This window comes from Lissotriton helveticus, chromosome 5_1 (assembly GCF_964261635.1).
Source record: "Lissotriton helveticus chromosome 5_1, aLisHel1.1, whole genome shotgun sequence".
Taxonomy (NCBI): Eukaryota; Metazoa; Chordata; class Amphibia; order Caudata; family Salamandridae; genus Lissotriton; species Lissotriton helveticus.
The window spans coordinates 38,277,983-38,294,611 of NC_136065.1; the positions used below are offsets into that span (position 1 = coordinate 38,277,983).

Genomic DNA, 16,629 nt, shown 5'->3' on the forward strand with positions numbered 1-16,629 from the left:
CCCCTCAGTACTTCTCCATCAGTATGTCCTGTGACATCATAGAATGTTGAGTGCCTTTCTGTGACTAGATTGCCAGTTAGCCATCTCAGGCTGGGCAGCTGGTAGTTCGCTCCTGGTGGGGTTTTCTCCTTTATATCTTCTTACCTTATAACTTGCCACCTATCTACCTGCTAATAAAGAGGGATCTACTACTACACCTGGACTACGAATCATCTTTTATGTACCACAATATACTATAACTAACTCCTCATCTAAGTGCCCTGAAGATATATGTACTATGTAGGTACATAAATGTGTCACATTCACTTCAAATAAGGAAACAAGTGCAGCCTGTATGCTGTACTGGAGTGAAATATGCAAGGTACGGGAATACAAGAAAAATCAAACATGAAAATATGTATCATGCAAACAATAAATCTAGAGTCAAGCATGGACACTTTATTTTCTTTTGTTTTTAAAATCTGATTTGTTTTTTGCAGTTGCATATATTTGGTTGGCAGTGTCAGTGATAGATTCTACGCTACAACTCAATTTAAAGCGCAATTCACATTTTTCATCTCAGGTTCTCTGTTGCCTTTTGCAGTGGTTACAATGAATGTGCCTGAAGGCTGTCGAATACAACTTCATATAATCAGCACACGTCATATTCTTTTGCCAGCAACAGAGAGAGCCTCAGGCATCGGCCCCCACCAGGCAGAAAGAGGAAAATACATCAATTGATTGTTTTGCTGCCTCTAAGTGTTGTATTGAGTTTGAGCGGGCAATTCTGCCCAAATACAGCCCATTGGAAGCCCTCAGAGACACCCTTTGACCTTTATACTCGAGCTCAAAGTCGCAGTCGGGAGACGTCTTGTTTTTGGCTGCCATGATGGCTTGATCCTCGGATCCTGGGCGCAGACATAGATACGCGCCCTGGTAGTCGGTGATGTCCACCTTCCCCCCGTTCACGAAGCACACCTGCAGCCAGGTGCTGCTGTTCCTCTCCAGCTGTCCCAGGAACCCCTCGGACGTCGAGCTCCAGTACTGGCCGATGTCCAACTGCAAGGAGACCCCCCTCGGGGTGCACATGAACCCACGGGAACCATCTGTAAGAGGAAAGATGGTGAGAATAAAATTAAATAATAAAAAAAAAATAATTTTTAGTTCATCACAAAGTCATTAAATCTAACAGGTATACGATGACAACGTGTTGCTCTAGTGTTGCTAGTGCAATTTTCTTCATGGAGACGTTCTACATTGTCATTCTGTTTTCCAACATCAAAAAATACATTGCTGTCAACATCATCTACCAATTGACTGGGTCCTTTAAACAATGAAATTCTGCTCAAATTCCACACAGAACCACCATTAACCCTGACTGCGTTTCTAAAGACTTCAATAATTTCCTTAGGGCTTGACCAAACAGGTAAACCTTTACTTACACCCTCTTTCCTTTTTATACGGACATAATCCCCCACTTTAATGGAACGACAAGATGTAGAACCAATTCTTTTGACCATATCATGTTTCATTTTATCTTTATATGATTGAACTCTGTTTTTAACGGCTTCAAAATCTACTTTCAAACAGTTTTCAGTACCAGCTAAATTTCCTTTTAACCACCAAGGAACTAATTTAGTACTAGGCGTCCGTCCTCTTAAAAGTTCAAAAGGTGTGACCAAAGTCACAGAATTAGGTGATGTCCTATAAGCCAACAACATGGATTGTAATGCATTTCTCCAATTCAAATTGCCCTTGATTGAGAGTTGTATAGCTTCTTTGATTACACGGTTGAACCTTTCAGCCTGGCCATTGGCTTCTGGATGGAAAACTGCAATTTTTCTATGAACAATACCGCACTTAACAAAAAATTGTTCTATTTCTTTGCTCACAAACTGCGGACCATTATCGGTCACAATCTCCTGAGGAATACCCTCCCTGCAAAAAATTTCATCTAGAAATTCTATTATTTGACACGAAGTGACTTCCTTCACCATCTTGACCTCTGGCCATTTAGAAAAATAATCTATAAGTACAATGCCAAAAGCCTCTTGTCTTGGTAAACAACTAAAAGGTCCGATGATATCTATCCCCAGTTTACGCCAGGGACCTGAAGGTAATTCAATGGGACATGGTTCTGGACGTAAAGCGACAGCTGTCTTGTCACTATTTGAGCAATAAGAACAAGAGCGTACAAAATGGTCCACACAAGAGTCAATGCCCGGCCACCAAAAGGACTCCTTCAAACGTCTTCTGGTGAAAGATATCCCCAAATGTCCCTCATGAGCAATCTTAAGAATAGAGTTCCTAACAGTAAAAGGTGGTACAATCTTATCGCCTCGAAGAATCAAATCATTCTCCACTGCAAGTTCTTCTTGAACTTTATAAAAACCCATTAAATTCCCAGATAACTTCCTCTGTTCTAGCCAACCATGAACAAGGTACTTCTTGACACTGCACAATTCTAAGTCCTTACTCATCTCTTTCATCCAAACTTCTTCTTGTAATGACATTTGCTCACCATAGACTAAATTAATATCACGAAAAGTAAAAGCTACTTCACATTCTTCTTCATTAACTGTTGCAGAGGTATTCGAATCAGAAATCAATCTGGACATGCAATCGGCATGTATATTCGCCTTTCCTTGAACATATTCAATAGTGTACTGAAAAGATTGTAATCTTGACGCTAATCTTGCAAGACGTGCCGACATAGTTCTGCCTCCACCTGGAGCCATGAGATATACTAAGGGCTTATGATCCGTCTTTATTAAGAATCTCGTACCCCACAAAAAAGGTCTAAAGTGCTCAGCTCCCCAAACACACGCCAGTAACTCTCTTTCTATGACAGAATAATTCTTTTCTGCATCCCTCAAAGCCCTCGACGCATAGGCAACAACCCATTCTTTCTCATTATCTTTCTGGAGAAGTACTCCACCCAATCCAGAAGAACTAGCATCTACCATGACGATACATTTCATGCCAACCACAAAGGGTTTGAGACACGGTGCATTCACAATAAACATTTTTAAAGATTGAAAAGCATTTGTCATTTTATCAGTCCAAACGAACTTTACATTTTTTTTTAACAGGCACCTGAACGGGTCAACCTTTACAGAAAAATTTGGGATAAACTTGGCATAAAATTCGATAAGACCTAAAAATGCTACAAGTTGTTCTTTTGAAGTGGGTACAGGGGCATTTATGATGCTCTTGACATGATTTTTCTTAGGTTTGATTCCCATTCCACTTATAGTATGTCCGAGATATTCCACTTCTTTTTGTTTAAATTTGCATTTGTCAATACGTAGTGTAAGTCCTTTGTCTGCTAATGCAGCAATCACACATTTTAAATTATTGTCATGCTCAGTGTCATCTTTTCCATATACTAAGATGTCGTCTTGAAATGCTATGGCCCCACTTAAACCCTCCAAAGTATCCCTCATTAATCTTTGGAACACTGAGGCCGCACTCGCTAAGCCAAAAGGCATGCGACAGAACCTGTATAACCCTTCAGGCGTGATAAATGCGGTTATGTTTTTGGATTCTTCAGCAAGTACTACTTGATGGTATGCACTGGCTAGATCAACACACGAGAAAACTTGTGCGCCAGCCAGTGTCGAGACCATCTCATGGAGATTGGGCAAGGGATGTGAATCAACCCAAATTGCTCCATTGACACTGCGGAGGTCAATGCATAATCTGAGTTCCCCATTGGACTTAACCGAAATTACAATGGGGGAAACCCAAGGTGATGACTCTATTGGTTCAATAATGTTTTTCTCACATAGATCTTTTAGCATTTCTTTAAGTTTGACTCTGTATGATAAAGGAACATTCCTTACTCTATGTCTTACAGGGATGGCGTTTTCATTTAACTTGATGACATGTTCAAATCCCTTATACTGGCCCAACTTACTATTAAAAACGGTAGGAAAAGCTTTGCGCAATTCCTCTACAAGTAGTGAACTATTCTCAGTAACACTTGAAACGTTTAATATTTGTTCAACGTATACAGGTGGATTGGCCCTGGGATCAATTTTCATTCCTAATTCGTGTTGGTGTGGCCAATTTAGGAGTGACAATCCTGATCTTGACACATAGATTTTCCCTGATATGTGTCGGTCAGAAAATTGTATGTTTGCTATAAAGTAACCAATTAAGTCAATTTTGTGGCCTGTGTATCCACCAGGAGAGACATCAGACTCAAGTAATTTTTTGTTCGGGAATTTGTCTCTAAATACATTTAAGGAAATGATGGTATACCATGCGCATGAATCTACGAAAATTTCCAAACTTACTTCATCAATATTTATAATACAGGATGGGAATTTTTTGCAATCTTCATCCCCACATACATTGATAACAGTATTAACTTGAAACCTTTCTTCATTATCTGATTGGTAATCATCACAGTATTCATGTATACAGTTCATTTTCCCTTGTGCTGATCTGCAGCATTTTGTGAAATGGCCTTTCTTGTTGCACTTTGAACATGTTTTCCCTAAAGCTGGACAATTCTTATAGTCTGCTAAATGACCGTCACTGCCGCATCTAAAGCATAGCAGTTTGGAAGTTTTCCTTTCATATTTCTGATTCCTGAATTTGTTATTACTTCTAGAAGAGTATTCGTTTCTCTGAAAAAACTTTTCTTAGACTTATCCACATCTTTAGTTACGCTAAAAACATCACCTTTATCATTGCCTCTAATCTCTTTGACAAACTTCTCTGAATGTTCTATAGATTTAGCGATATCTATAGCATTATTAAGTGACATATCAGATGTTGTCCAAAGACGTTCCTGCACTTTTTTGTTGTTAGTTCTCATTAAAATCTGGTCTCTTAACACTTGTTCATATGATATGTGTTCGAAATCACACGTGACAGCCAAGGATCTCAAGGCTGATACAAAATCCTCTACAGGTTCATCATTTCGCTGCTTCCGAGAATAAAATATAAATCTCTCCATGACCACATTCTTTTTTTTTTCCATATCTTAAACTTAACTGTAAAGAAGCATATTCATATACATTAATGTTCCCTGGGTTTACTAAGGCTGGCAATGTTTTGAATTCTTTCAAGGCTATACCACCCAAGCAATGTTTTAGGAGCGATAGCTTTCTTTCCGGTTCACACTCCCCTTCTTCCAACACATCAACATAAGCCAAAAAGACAGGTTCCCAAATCTCCCAAGCCATGGGTGGTTCACCAGGTGATGACAAAAATGAAGGTGGGGGTACAATACCTGACATGTTAATTCTCTATTAAGCACACTAAGTATAAGTCAAATTGCAGGATAATAAAGGAAAAAATGAAGAAGAAAAAAAAAAAAAAAAAAAATACATTTTTTTTTTTTTTTTATAATAAATTATGGGACACGCAGAGTGCGTGTCACTGAAAACCTTCTAATGGATGAAATCTTCAACGCGATGTCTCCTAAAGGTGTAGAGTTCACTAAATGATCATTCAGTATTTGTTGCGCGCTGTGGTTTTAAAACTCAGGAAGCGTCTTGACTAGGTCCGTAGTACCGGAAGAACAGTTTCCAGGAAACCCGTCTTTATTGCTTCCAAAGGTCGCGTGATGACATCAGCGCGTTAGTCAGTGTTGACTGAATTGCCCATGCGCGAGTCTTTGCACGCGTATCTCGGCAATGAAAGCTCGAGAGTTGGAGTCGGCGATTTTCAAAAGACGCCACAAACAAATAGTGAGTAATTTCACAGCTCTTCTGTCGATCGTAGTCTTCCCTCCAACGCTGTACGTTGTAATCCAACGCTGTGAATTTTGAAGGCGCTGGTCAATTTTATGTAGAATTGCAGAAAAAAAATAAAACAGGATGGTAATTCCTTAAATCCTTAGATGTAGATAATAAAAATCCGATCCCGATCGTCGCCAGTGTAGGGAAGTCCGAAATAATCACACAGAAGATAAATGTTGTATCAGGATATTTATTCCATCCTCTCTCTTCTAGTCTCAAGTCGGTAATGCCGGATCACAGATCACGGGCATAACCGGCAATACACTACTAGTTCAAATAACAACATAACGTTATCATAACACGAGCTTGTCACGAGCAACCAGGAACACCTGAACGCTCGTGACAGCTCGTGTGCATATGTACAATCCCAACAGTTTATACTTCTCATACTTTTGTAAATAAATGTCATCTTACCTAATGGTGCATTTGTACACATTATAGATGAGGCCGCTCATTGGTTAGTAAAATAACTCCGGCCTCACATCTAGGTGAATAGACCTAACACATGTGGCTAAGCTTTCTGTTGTATCTTACCAGACGTAGCCACGTTGTATTTTAAGTGTTTCTTTATTAAGATAAAGTTGCAGGATGGCATTCAAGTACAATAAGTTGGTTTCCATGTACATCTGCCCTTCAGCCTGGTAATCCTTATACTACAGCCCCCCCAGGAGCAGCCTCCCTGCTGCTCAGCCCTTCTCCAACTGTCCCCACTCATCCACACAGGCACCTAAGCATTCCACGCATCACAGGCACCCAAGCATTCCAAGCATCACAGGCACCCAAGCATTCCAAGCACCACAGGCACCCACGCATTCCAAGCATCACAGGCACCCAGGCATTCCAAGCATCACAGGCACCCAAGCATTCCAAGCATCACAGGCACCCAGGCATTTCAAGCATCACAGGCACCCAGGCATTCCACGCATCACAGGCACCCAGGCATTCCACGCATCACAGGCACCCAGGCATTCCAAGCATCACAGGCACCCAGGCATTCCAAGCATCACAGGCACCCAAGCATTCCAAGCATCACAGGCACCCAGGCATTCCAAGCATCACAGGCACCCAGGCATTCCAAGCATCACAGGCACCCAAGCATTCCACGCATCACAGGCACCCAAGCATTCCAAGCATCACAGGCACCCAAGCATTCCAAGCATCACAGGCACCCTGGCATTCCAAGCATCACAGGCACCCAGGCATTGCACGCATCACAGGCACCCAGGCATTCCAAGCATCACAGGCACCCAGGCATTCCAAGCATCACAGGCACACCAACATTCCACGCTCAACACTCACCCTGGCTGAGCAGCAGGGAGGTAGGTAAACTGGGATACATATACTTAAATAAACAGGATATAACACTTTCAACTTTGAAAAGAGATGTATGAACAATTACAATTAACATCAGTGCACCCATTCAAGTGTCAAAAGCAGAACGGCCAATCAGATTTCTCGGAATGTAGACTTTAACTGTTGTGTGGGCCGACAGCAGACATCTGACAATTTAGAGGAATAGGAGAAAGGTGGGTGGAAGGAGGATGACAGGAAAATGTATCAACCAATCAATCAATCAGTACTTGTAAAGTGTGCTAATCACCCCGATGGGTATCCAGGCGCTGCGTGAGGTGGAGCTACTTCAACAGCCAGGTCTTGAGTGCACTCCTGAATTTGGCGAGAAATGTAGAGGTTCGGAGGTGGAAGGGAGGTAGTTCCAGGTTTTGGCTGCGAGGTGGGAGAAGGAGCATCCCCCGGCTTGGGTACAATGGATGCGGGGGACAGTGGGAGGGCCAGGGAGGCTGACCGCAGGTGTCGGGTGGGTTGGTGAAAGATGAGGCAGTTGTCCAGGTATTCTGGTCCCATGTTGTGTAGGGCTTTGAAGGTGTATGTGAGCAGCTTGAAGGGGCATCTCCTCTTGATAGGGAGCCAGTGCAGGCTACGGAGGTGGGGGTGATGTGGGGTCAGCTGGACAGGTCCAGGATCATTCTTGCTGCTGCATTCTGGATTGTTTGGCGGCGCTTGAGTAGGAGTGTGGTGGTACCTGCATAGAGGGCGTGCCGATAATCAAGTTGACTGGTGATGAGGGCTTAAGTGAAGGTTCTTCTGGTGTCAGTTGGGATCCATCTGAAGACTTTGCCGAACAGTCTGAGGGTGCTGAAGCAGGTGGAAGCAACCGAGTTGACCTGTCGTCTCATGGAGAATTCGCTGTCGAGGATGATTCTGAGGTTGCGGGTGTGGATGGTGGGGGAGGGTGCTGCAGGCCACCATCCCATAGTGAGGGGTGTTCCGAAGAGTAGAACTTTGGTTTTTGTAACATTCTCTTGTATCTCTTCTTTCTTCTATTTCTATTCTACTCTTTCAATTCTTCTATTCTAGAACTCTGTACCATTCTTCTCTGGGCTCCTACTGAGACGTGCTGTTCTGCTGTGGGTCCGTTATTTGATATGCTTTCAAGACTTGAATTTGATATGCTTTCAAGACTTGAATAAAAGTCTCTACTTAATTTGAAGACATCCTGCCTCCTGCCTTTCATTCCTCGGTACATATTATTGGTACCAGGAGTGGGGTAAAGCAGATAACATATTCTGCTTACTCCCATTCAACTTTTACATCGAGGATCCCTGCCCAGCTGACGTTGGAAGCTCTTCATGATCAGTACTTTCAAACGCATTTATTCTTCATTTCATTAATGCGCTATGGAGCTTCCTGCTAGCTGCCAGATACTTTGCTTAATCTTATCGGACCCACGGCCTTCATCTCTGCCAGCTGACGGTTTGTTTACAAGCAGCAGCACAGGTCTGTCTCATTAATTATTTATCGTGCTTCTGCAGTGCTTGTGAGTTTTAGTTTTGTCAGTGTTGCGTTGGAGGCAGTTGGCTCTCATCCAGTTGGCGGTGTCGGTCATGGCGTTCTGGAAGTTCACCATGGTGGTGTCCGTGTCTTTAGTGAGGGAGAGTATAAGCTGGGTGATAAAGCGCAGGGGATGATGTTGAAAACGTGGCTGTGAACGATGGGTGCCAGCAGAGTCATGTAGATGTTGAACAGTGTGGGTCTGAGTCAGGAGCCCTGGGGTAGGCCACAGATGATGCTCTTGGGATCAGAGGTGTACGGCAGGAGACAAATTCTCTAAGTGTGTCCGGTGAGAAAAGAGGATAGCATCTTGAAGGTGTTGCCGTAGATGCCAATGTGGTAAAGTCTTTGGATGAGGAGGTGGTGGGAGACGGTGTCAAAGGCAGGTGACAAGTCGCGGAGGATCAGGGCTGCAGACTCACCGCAGTCAAGGATGGCTCTGACGTAGTCCATGGCAGCTATAAGGGCGGTTTCTGTGCTGTGGTTTGAGTTGGTAGCCGGATTGGCAGGGGTCAAGCAAGTGGTTGGATTCCAGGTAGACTGTAAACTGGCGGTTGACTGCTTTCTCCCGTACCTTGGCTGGGAAGGGGAGGATCGATATGGGGCAGTAGTTCTTGAGGTCGGACTGGCCCGCTGTGGGTTTCTTCAGAAGTGCTTTACCTTCGGTGTGCTTCCAGGTTTCCGGGAAGGCAGCGAAGCTGAACGTCGAGATGATGATTCGATTGAGGGAGGGTCTGATTTCTGTCCGATGGTGAAGACGCGGTTGGGACAGGGGTAGTTTGGAACTCCGCCTAATATCACCATGACTTTGGATATAGTCAATCATGCTAGTTAGTGCCCAGAACCTTGTTCTCACCTGCTACTCAGTAAGTCTGATAAGAGCCAGTTGTGATAGTTATTGGTTGGCTCTATATCCACTAATGCTACATTAGAGGAGAGCTGTTTTCCCTACAGTGTGTTTATGGGAAGCAGGAGGTGAACTCTTGCTGAAGGCATCAAATCTGCCACCTTTAGTGTGCCCTAAAGTACCTCTTGTGATATTCAGGTACTCTTTAGACATGTTTGAGTAAGTAACAGTGCAAAGAGATCATTGTTGTGCTTATGAACTGTGATTGTCTTTGTGTTAGAGTGTATATGTTCTTCAGGATTCCAAAAAACAGTTAGCCTACTTCAGTATGCAAGGTAAGAATGAATGAAGTGCATAATAATACCAGCAGAATAACTACTGGAGAATGGACAGCACCCTTAGCGACGTAAGTGCTGGATGGTCTACTACTACTAAGTCATGTCTGAGACATTATTATTTAGATTTCCTGGGCCTTCCAGGCCTCAGCTTATTATCACCAGTGTGCAGTTCAGAATATGGGGTGTTTGGACAAAATATCAGAATACATTAAAAATGAAAACAAATATTATGATGCAAAAATATTGTGCGCTAGATTATCGTTGTCAAGGTCTCAATAAATGATTATCTTGCTCACCTCTTGGTAGTTGGTACGAGCATGCAGGCTCAACTTAGGAGACAGGTGTTTAAAGCATTTAAAAAGACTAATACATTAAATGAGTAAGATCAACACATAATAAAAATCCAAAACCAATTTATAAAAATAGGAAATATGTGTAAGGTTAAAATGTCACCCAAACAAACAAAATCAAATGTGGGGAAACAGAGAGATAAATGTTTAGTGTTTAAATGTTTTCTAGTGCCTAAAAACAAATTGCAACAGCTTGAGACATCTGATCGCGCTTGACTGGGACAAATGCAAAGTTGAGGTCCACCGCTATGGAGCACAGGTCAGCTACACTGAGTAGGAGGTCTCTGTCAAGTTTTTACTTTTGCACTTAATCATTTTTCTGGAGCTTTTCTCTTGTCAATGAGCAAGGCACCTCTTTGGGCCTGGTTTTAAGTTTACCAAGGCGGCTTGCTTCAGCTCGAGGCCTCGGTGAAAATTCTGGAAGTCTTGTCGATGTCAAGAGCTCCAGGTCTTTCAGCCAGACGTACTTGAAATTCAGGCTGGATAGCGGTTCGACAACGGCGGCTTGACTCTCAACAATGGGTCAGTCAACTCATTGAGTTTTTTTTATAAAAGTTGCTCAAACTTCTAGATCTTCTACCATAAAATCTTTCTTCAGTTCAAAAGGGTCCACAACACCAACTCAAGGTTCCTGAAGCTCTGAGTTTCTCCTTGGGATATTGGGACTACGTTTCCCACAATCCACCTGGCCAACACCTTTAAAATCCACTAGATGCTGTCCAGCTGGGTTCTTCTTGGTGGTGGTGATACAGAAGGACCTCTTTTCACCTGTTGCTTTCTGGGAGTTCACGCCTTACGCTTTTAGAGTCAGGCAAAGTCCTTCTTTTGCTAGAGCCCAAAGTGTGCAGCAGGTGCAGTCCTTGTGAATGCAGTCCTCCTGGTGCAGGCCAGGGGTTCAGCAGGGCATCCCTTTTTCTTCATGTTTCTTTCAGGCAGAGATCTCAGTTGCCTTGCAGCTCCCCCCATATTTATCCAGTGTCCCTGGGCATCAAGCAGGGGAGCACCCCTGACTAATGGCATCCAGAGTGCCACATTAGGTATGACTACTTCCTCCAAAAGGTTTAGCAGAGCAGCCCTTCTTCAGATAAGGATCTCAGTTGCTGTGCAGCTCCCCCATATTTATCCAGTGTTTCTGAGAGCCAAGCAGGGGGACACCCTCAGGTATGACCACTTCCTTCAAAGTGTGCCATTTTATTGTCCCAGAAAACAATATTCTTGCAAAATCCAAAATGGAGAAACTCTCTCCTGAAGGGTTAGAGCTGGCTTAGCCAACCCACTGGTCTGGTGTGGCTAAGTTTGTTTAACACTTTTCTTCCAGCCCCTCTGCTAATCCAATTATCGGGGCTCCTGTCTCGCTGGGGGCGCAGGTAGTGGGGGTGAGCTTGTGCTATCTTAAACTGCCTTTCATCCTTTGAAGGGCAGTTTGGCTTCTCTACCCCATTCTGCCTTTAGCTCTGCAAGTGCAGATCTCCTCCCACAGGATGTCCTTTGTCCCTAGTCTGGCTGCTTGACACCTCATTAAGACAGCTTGGCTCAGCCTGGTAAAGCTGGCCAATTAGGAGAGGGCTGCTGGAAGGCTGGATTTTGGCTCCCCGAAAGAAAGTTCCATAACTTATTTTGTGTAATAGTTACAAATCTAACAGTGGCAAGTTGTTAGATTTATCGTAACTGTCCTTTTGATACTTTGAAATAGATTTGTAGCTAACTCCAGGATATATTTATACTTTAATAAACTATTCCCATGTTAGCCTGTCAAGCTAATTCACTACAATAGGGAAAACTGAATTTAGCAGATTTTCTGTCATCGGGGCATATACAATATCTTTTATAATGTCCATGCTCATAGTTACAAGGCACCCTCCACTAGGGCACCTATGGGAAACCTTCCGGGGAGACTCAAATGTAAAAATAAGGTTGTTTGAGTCTCTGGAAGTACTTTTATAATTTCAAAGTTACATTTGCATATAATGTTATTTTTAAAGCAGCCTGCGAGGCAGCAATGGCTTTTAAAATGACAGTAGGTACCTTAACAGTACACACTTAAGTGCTTTAAATCTACTGGGCCTCTAAACCTACATGCCCTATTATATACTAGAGACTTACAAATAGTCTGTCAGTACCAATTGTAATTACACCTAATTACCATATACCATTTAACCAGAGCACTGGCCCTGGGTCTGGTTGGCAAAGCCAAGGGCACCATCAGAGTCAGTTACCACCAGTGTCAGTCAAAAATTGGGGGTGATCAGGGAAAAAAGGATGACTTTCTCACACAGATCCCTCAAATGAAAGGTGATGGGTAACTAATCTACACTCTGGGAGCCCTTATCAGCTGAGTGGAAAAACATGGAGAGTTCACCTGCTTTGACACGGGCAGTCCCAGGTCTGTGTACCACTGTGAACTCGATCCCCTGCAGTGAAATTGTCCACCTCAACAGTTTAGGATTTTCTCCCTCTTCTGCATGAGACATCTGAGAGGTCTGTGTTCAGTTTGAACACGGAAGTGAGTGCCAAACAGGTTGGGCCTTAGCTTCTTCAGGGACCAGACCACAGCAAAGGCTTCCATATCTGTTTTCTCTAGGGAGACGTTGCCTGCTGATGAAGGCAAATGGCTGACATAGGCCCATTTCATTTACTTGTGCCAACACGGCACCAAACTTGTTCTTAAGCATCTGCCTAAACTATAAATTCCTTTCTGTTGTCGGGGGGGCAGTAACACTGGGGCTAAACATAGAGCCTTTTTCAAAGTGTCAAAGGCCTTCTGACACTTTGGGGTCCAATTGACTTTCTTGGGCTGCTTTTTATAGGTGAGTTCTGTCAGGGGGCACTATTGTCCCATAGTTCTGAACAAACCGTCTATAATACACAGTCAACAGGTGAGATGGGAAATAATATATTAGAGGCCAGAGTGCAGGAAAGCGGATGAAGAGACAGAGTGCAGAGATGGTGTGCATTTTTAAGGGATTATTGAGGATGCTTCGGGAGGTGTGTGGATGCACAGGAGTTTTTATTGTTCTCTGTGGTCATGGTTTGGTTGTTTTTTGGGGTTTGAAGTGGAAAGAGGGACTTCAGGGGGAAGACATTAGGTTTTGGAGGGAGGGGTTCAGGTGTGGTCCCTCAGGCGGAAGACTGATCACTCTGGTAGAGTAAAATGTGCCAATTTACAGAGCTACACATATGAGAAGATTTGCCCTCTGTGCTGGTGTGAGTAGTTTTATTGAGGGGGGAGCAGACAAAGGGAGGTTTTTCAGCTTGATAACTTGTCATCGCAAGTTTTGGGAGTAATGAGAAAGGCGTTGTTTGCAACGTGGTTAACTTGGTACTCACTCATTTTGTATTGGTTTGGTGACAGCAGCCGAAGTCCGGGGTTGGTCTGCTGCCGAGAGTCAGCGTTTGGGGAGGTGAAGGTCAGACTGTTATAAGAGGTATGTACATTTGGGATGGACACTGCAGAATGGTGGCTAAGAGTAATGTTTTTGTTTGTTACAGGATGCATTGCAGGACCTGTCATGATTTAGGGTATTCCTTCATAAAATGGACAGTCCATCATTTCCGAATGATAGAAATTTGGGAAGCAACTGGGGTTTGATAACCTGACGGTGCAAAAAAAATGGTTCGGTTAAAGTGTAATGTATTGTCACAAAGCCCTATGAAAGTTAGAACTGATGAGGAGAGCGCCCGCTTGCCTACATTTGCTAGTTATACATTTAGGAGAGAATAGTCTCATGAACAGGAAAGGTTTGGCCCTATTGAAATGTACAAAAGAGGACCTTATGGGAATAAAAAGGTTGTTTGGACTGGGTTTTTGCCCCATAGGGAGTGGAGAGGCACCAAGAAACCAGGGGCTATTGACAAAGCACTGAGGAAGTTTAATAGGGAAATGACCAGGGTTTGCAGAGTTAAAGGGGTTTTCTTGCTGGAGCATCCTGGCATTAGGTATGAGATGCTTCACTTTTTTAGGGATGATGGTGTGCATCTGGCTGTCTTTGGGATGGAGCTCTATCTGCTTCAGTCGCATGGTGCTAGGAAAGAGTTGTTGCACTTCCCTTGCTAAGGTTTGGGGAGAGCAGAAAAACGCGGAGTTTGTTCAGGTGTCATTTGGGTTTTTACAACTTTTCAAATTATTTTAAGAAAATTGGTGAGTTTGAGATCCATTTGAGAGAGAAGGGAGTTGGAAGGCAAGAGGAAGGCAACAGTTTGAGCATGCGCAGTGATGGTCGAATGCATGAAGTTGGGAGTGAAGACGTGATATGGGTTATTTGGGAGGGGGAGGTGGATGGGTAGGTTGTCTTAAAGACAAGTGAGGACCGGGTCCAATGCTAGTTCGTACGGCATAATGCCAAGGGTGGTTTCAGTGAAATCCACTCATCTGTCGCATTAAATCAGACTTTTTCACATTTGACACTGTTCATGTGGTCTTTTGCTATGCTCTGGATATCGATGGAATCTGCACTATAGAACAAGGTGATACCCATTCATCACCTGTATTTGTTTGTAAAATGAGTCATTCTGAGATGAGTGAGGCCTGCCTGGATCGCCTTTATTTTGTTATCCCATACATTGCTCACCGCCTCCCAGAGTAGAACAAACACGCACGGTGGCTTCCTACCTGATGCCCCGCAAGGCCCGCATGTGGCGTTCTGTCCACGAGCCGCAAGAACCATGGCGACAAACACTGTCAGGGAATATATCAGCGCCATCCTGTAAAAGAAGTAAAGAGTTACTTTCTGAGATAAGAACTCTGACTCCCAGTGGTCCATGGTGAGGTGGCAAAAGCTTCCAGAGGGGAGGGGTTGGTTCTCTCCTCCACAGGATGCAGTCATTCTAACACACGACCCACTCTGACTTTGTTCACAACATCTGCCCAGGGCTTGAATCTAAGTTTACTCTATGAGGAGAGGGTGGGAGGGATTGAAAGATAAGTTACTGTCCCAAGCTCCAGACAGGCAGTGAAGAGAAGTCTTTTATGGCCATATATTGTAGCATGGATGACTACTGCTGTATCCAATCACAAAGCAAGTTAGCATCAACGAAAAAGTATCACAAGGAAGTGCTCTGCCCCAAGGTACATCATTTCTGGAGCATGCAGTGTTCTTGGCTTCAGTTGTTCCTAGCTGGAAAGGAGATTCAGGAGTGGGGGTCTGGGTCAGCTGCCAGGCCATGCAGCAGAGGGCTGGGACATGCCCTAGTGACAGAGCGAGATTCAGTGACGTCGGACTTGTCTCCCTCTGATCTTCAGGTGCCAGGCCATGCAGCAGAGGGCTGGGACATGCCCTAGTGACAGAGCGAGATTCAGTGACGTCGGACGTGTCTCCCTCTGATCATCAGGTGCTAGGCCAGGCAGCAGAGAGCAGGGACATGCCCTAGTGACAGAGCGAGATTCAGTGACGTCGGACTTGTCTCCCTCTGATCTTCAGGTGCCAGGCCATGCAGCAGAGGGCAGGGACATGCCCTAGTGACAGAGCGAGATTCAGTGGCGTCGGACGTGCCTCCCTCTGTCCTTCAGGTGCCAGGCCATGCAGCAGAGGGCTGGGACATGCCCTAGTGACAGAGCGAGATTCAGTGACGCCGGACGTGTCTCCCTCTGATCTTCAGGTGCTAGGCCAGGCAGTCAGGATCAGGTATGAATGAAGTGGAGCTTAACTGTCTCTCTATCCGGAGGTCTGTGTTCTTTCTGTATCTCTGCATTCCACAGAGTATGCTGTGCTTTTCTGAAAAACACATTTGTAGAATACATTCCTGACATATTTGAGGTGCAGTACATAGCTTCTGTATATTATCCCCAAAAGATGGAGAAATTGGTCCAGTGACTAGTTCTTTTCTGTCTGCACCACTAAACATATGAACTGACTCCCCCAGGAGATCAAGGGGTAAGATGTCTACTGCAAATTTGGAAAAGTACTTTTTAGGCAACTCTTTTAATCTTCAGATTTTTTTAATTTTGTTGTTGACCTTTCTAGGATGTTTGTCTGTAATTTGTGTGTTGTGCCAGCGTGAGTTGACACTCAGGGTCATTGTTTGTGCTCAATAAATAATTTCCATATTCATCTTTTAACCTTATGACTCTATAATACATTGTAGCCTGAAATTCCTGTCTAAAATCCTGCTTCTGATTTCCTTATTCCAGTCAAGTTGTGATGTTTCTGTATGAACAAAAAGGCATTGCTGCTCAAATGCAGTGTGTTACCACAGTTGTGTCGCGATGTTGCATGCCGGAGCCAGCAGCCAAGATGAAAGGCAAGTCACAGAGGATCATTGCTGGCAGATGATGGTGCATTATTTCAGCTGCTGTTCAAAGAAGGAAAATGCTAACTGATTTTTCATTCTATCAGCAAATAGCAGAAAGAAAACATTTATGTCAACAAGTTTATTTTTAAAACGGTCTGGGTCATAACAGGAAAGATGGACTCTCTTTGCAGTTTGAGCCACAACATTTTTTTTCTGATGTAACATTTAACTGATTCTATTATATTTGTATTTCGAATTACTAACTGATTTCTGCTGTATTT

The 16,629-nt window shown here is 43.7% G+C and overlaps 1 protein-coding gene across 2 annotated transcripts in view; it reads right to left on the bottom strand.

Annotated features, from left to right (window-relative positions):
• Positions 1–418: 418 nt before the first annotated feature.
• The window catches only part of LOC144752931 (uncharacterized), an 828,149-nt gene continuing 811,938 nt past the window's right edge, over positions 419–16,629 (bottom strand). For both annotated transcript variants that reach the window (XM_078640746.1, XM_078640748.1), the window contains 2 exons: positions 14,730–14,821; positions 419–1,085 (listed from right to left, as the gene is read on the bottom strand). In XM_078640746.1, the coding sequence (XP_078496872.1) occupies positions 673–1,085; positions 14,730–14,820 (504 nt within the window). In that variant the 5' untranslated portion in view covers position 14,821 and the 3' untranslated portion in view covers positions 419–672. The remainder of the gene's footprint in view (positions 1,086–14,729; positions 14,822–16,629) is intronic.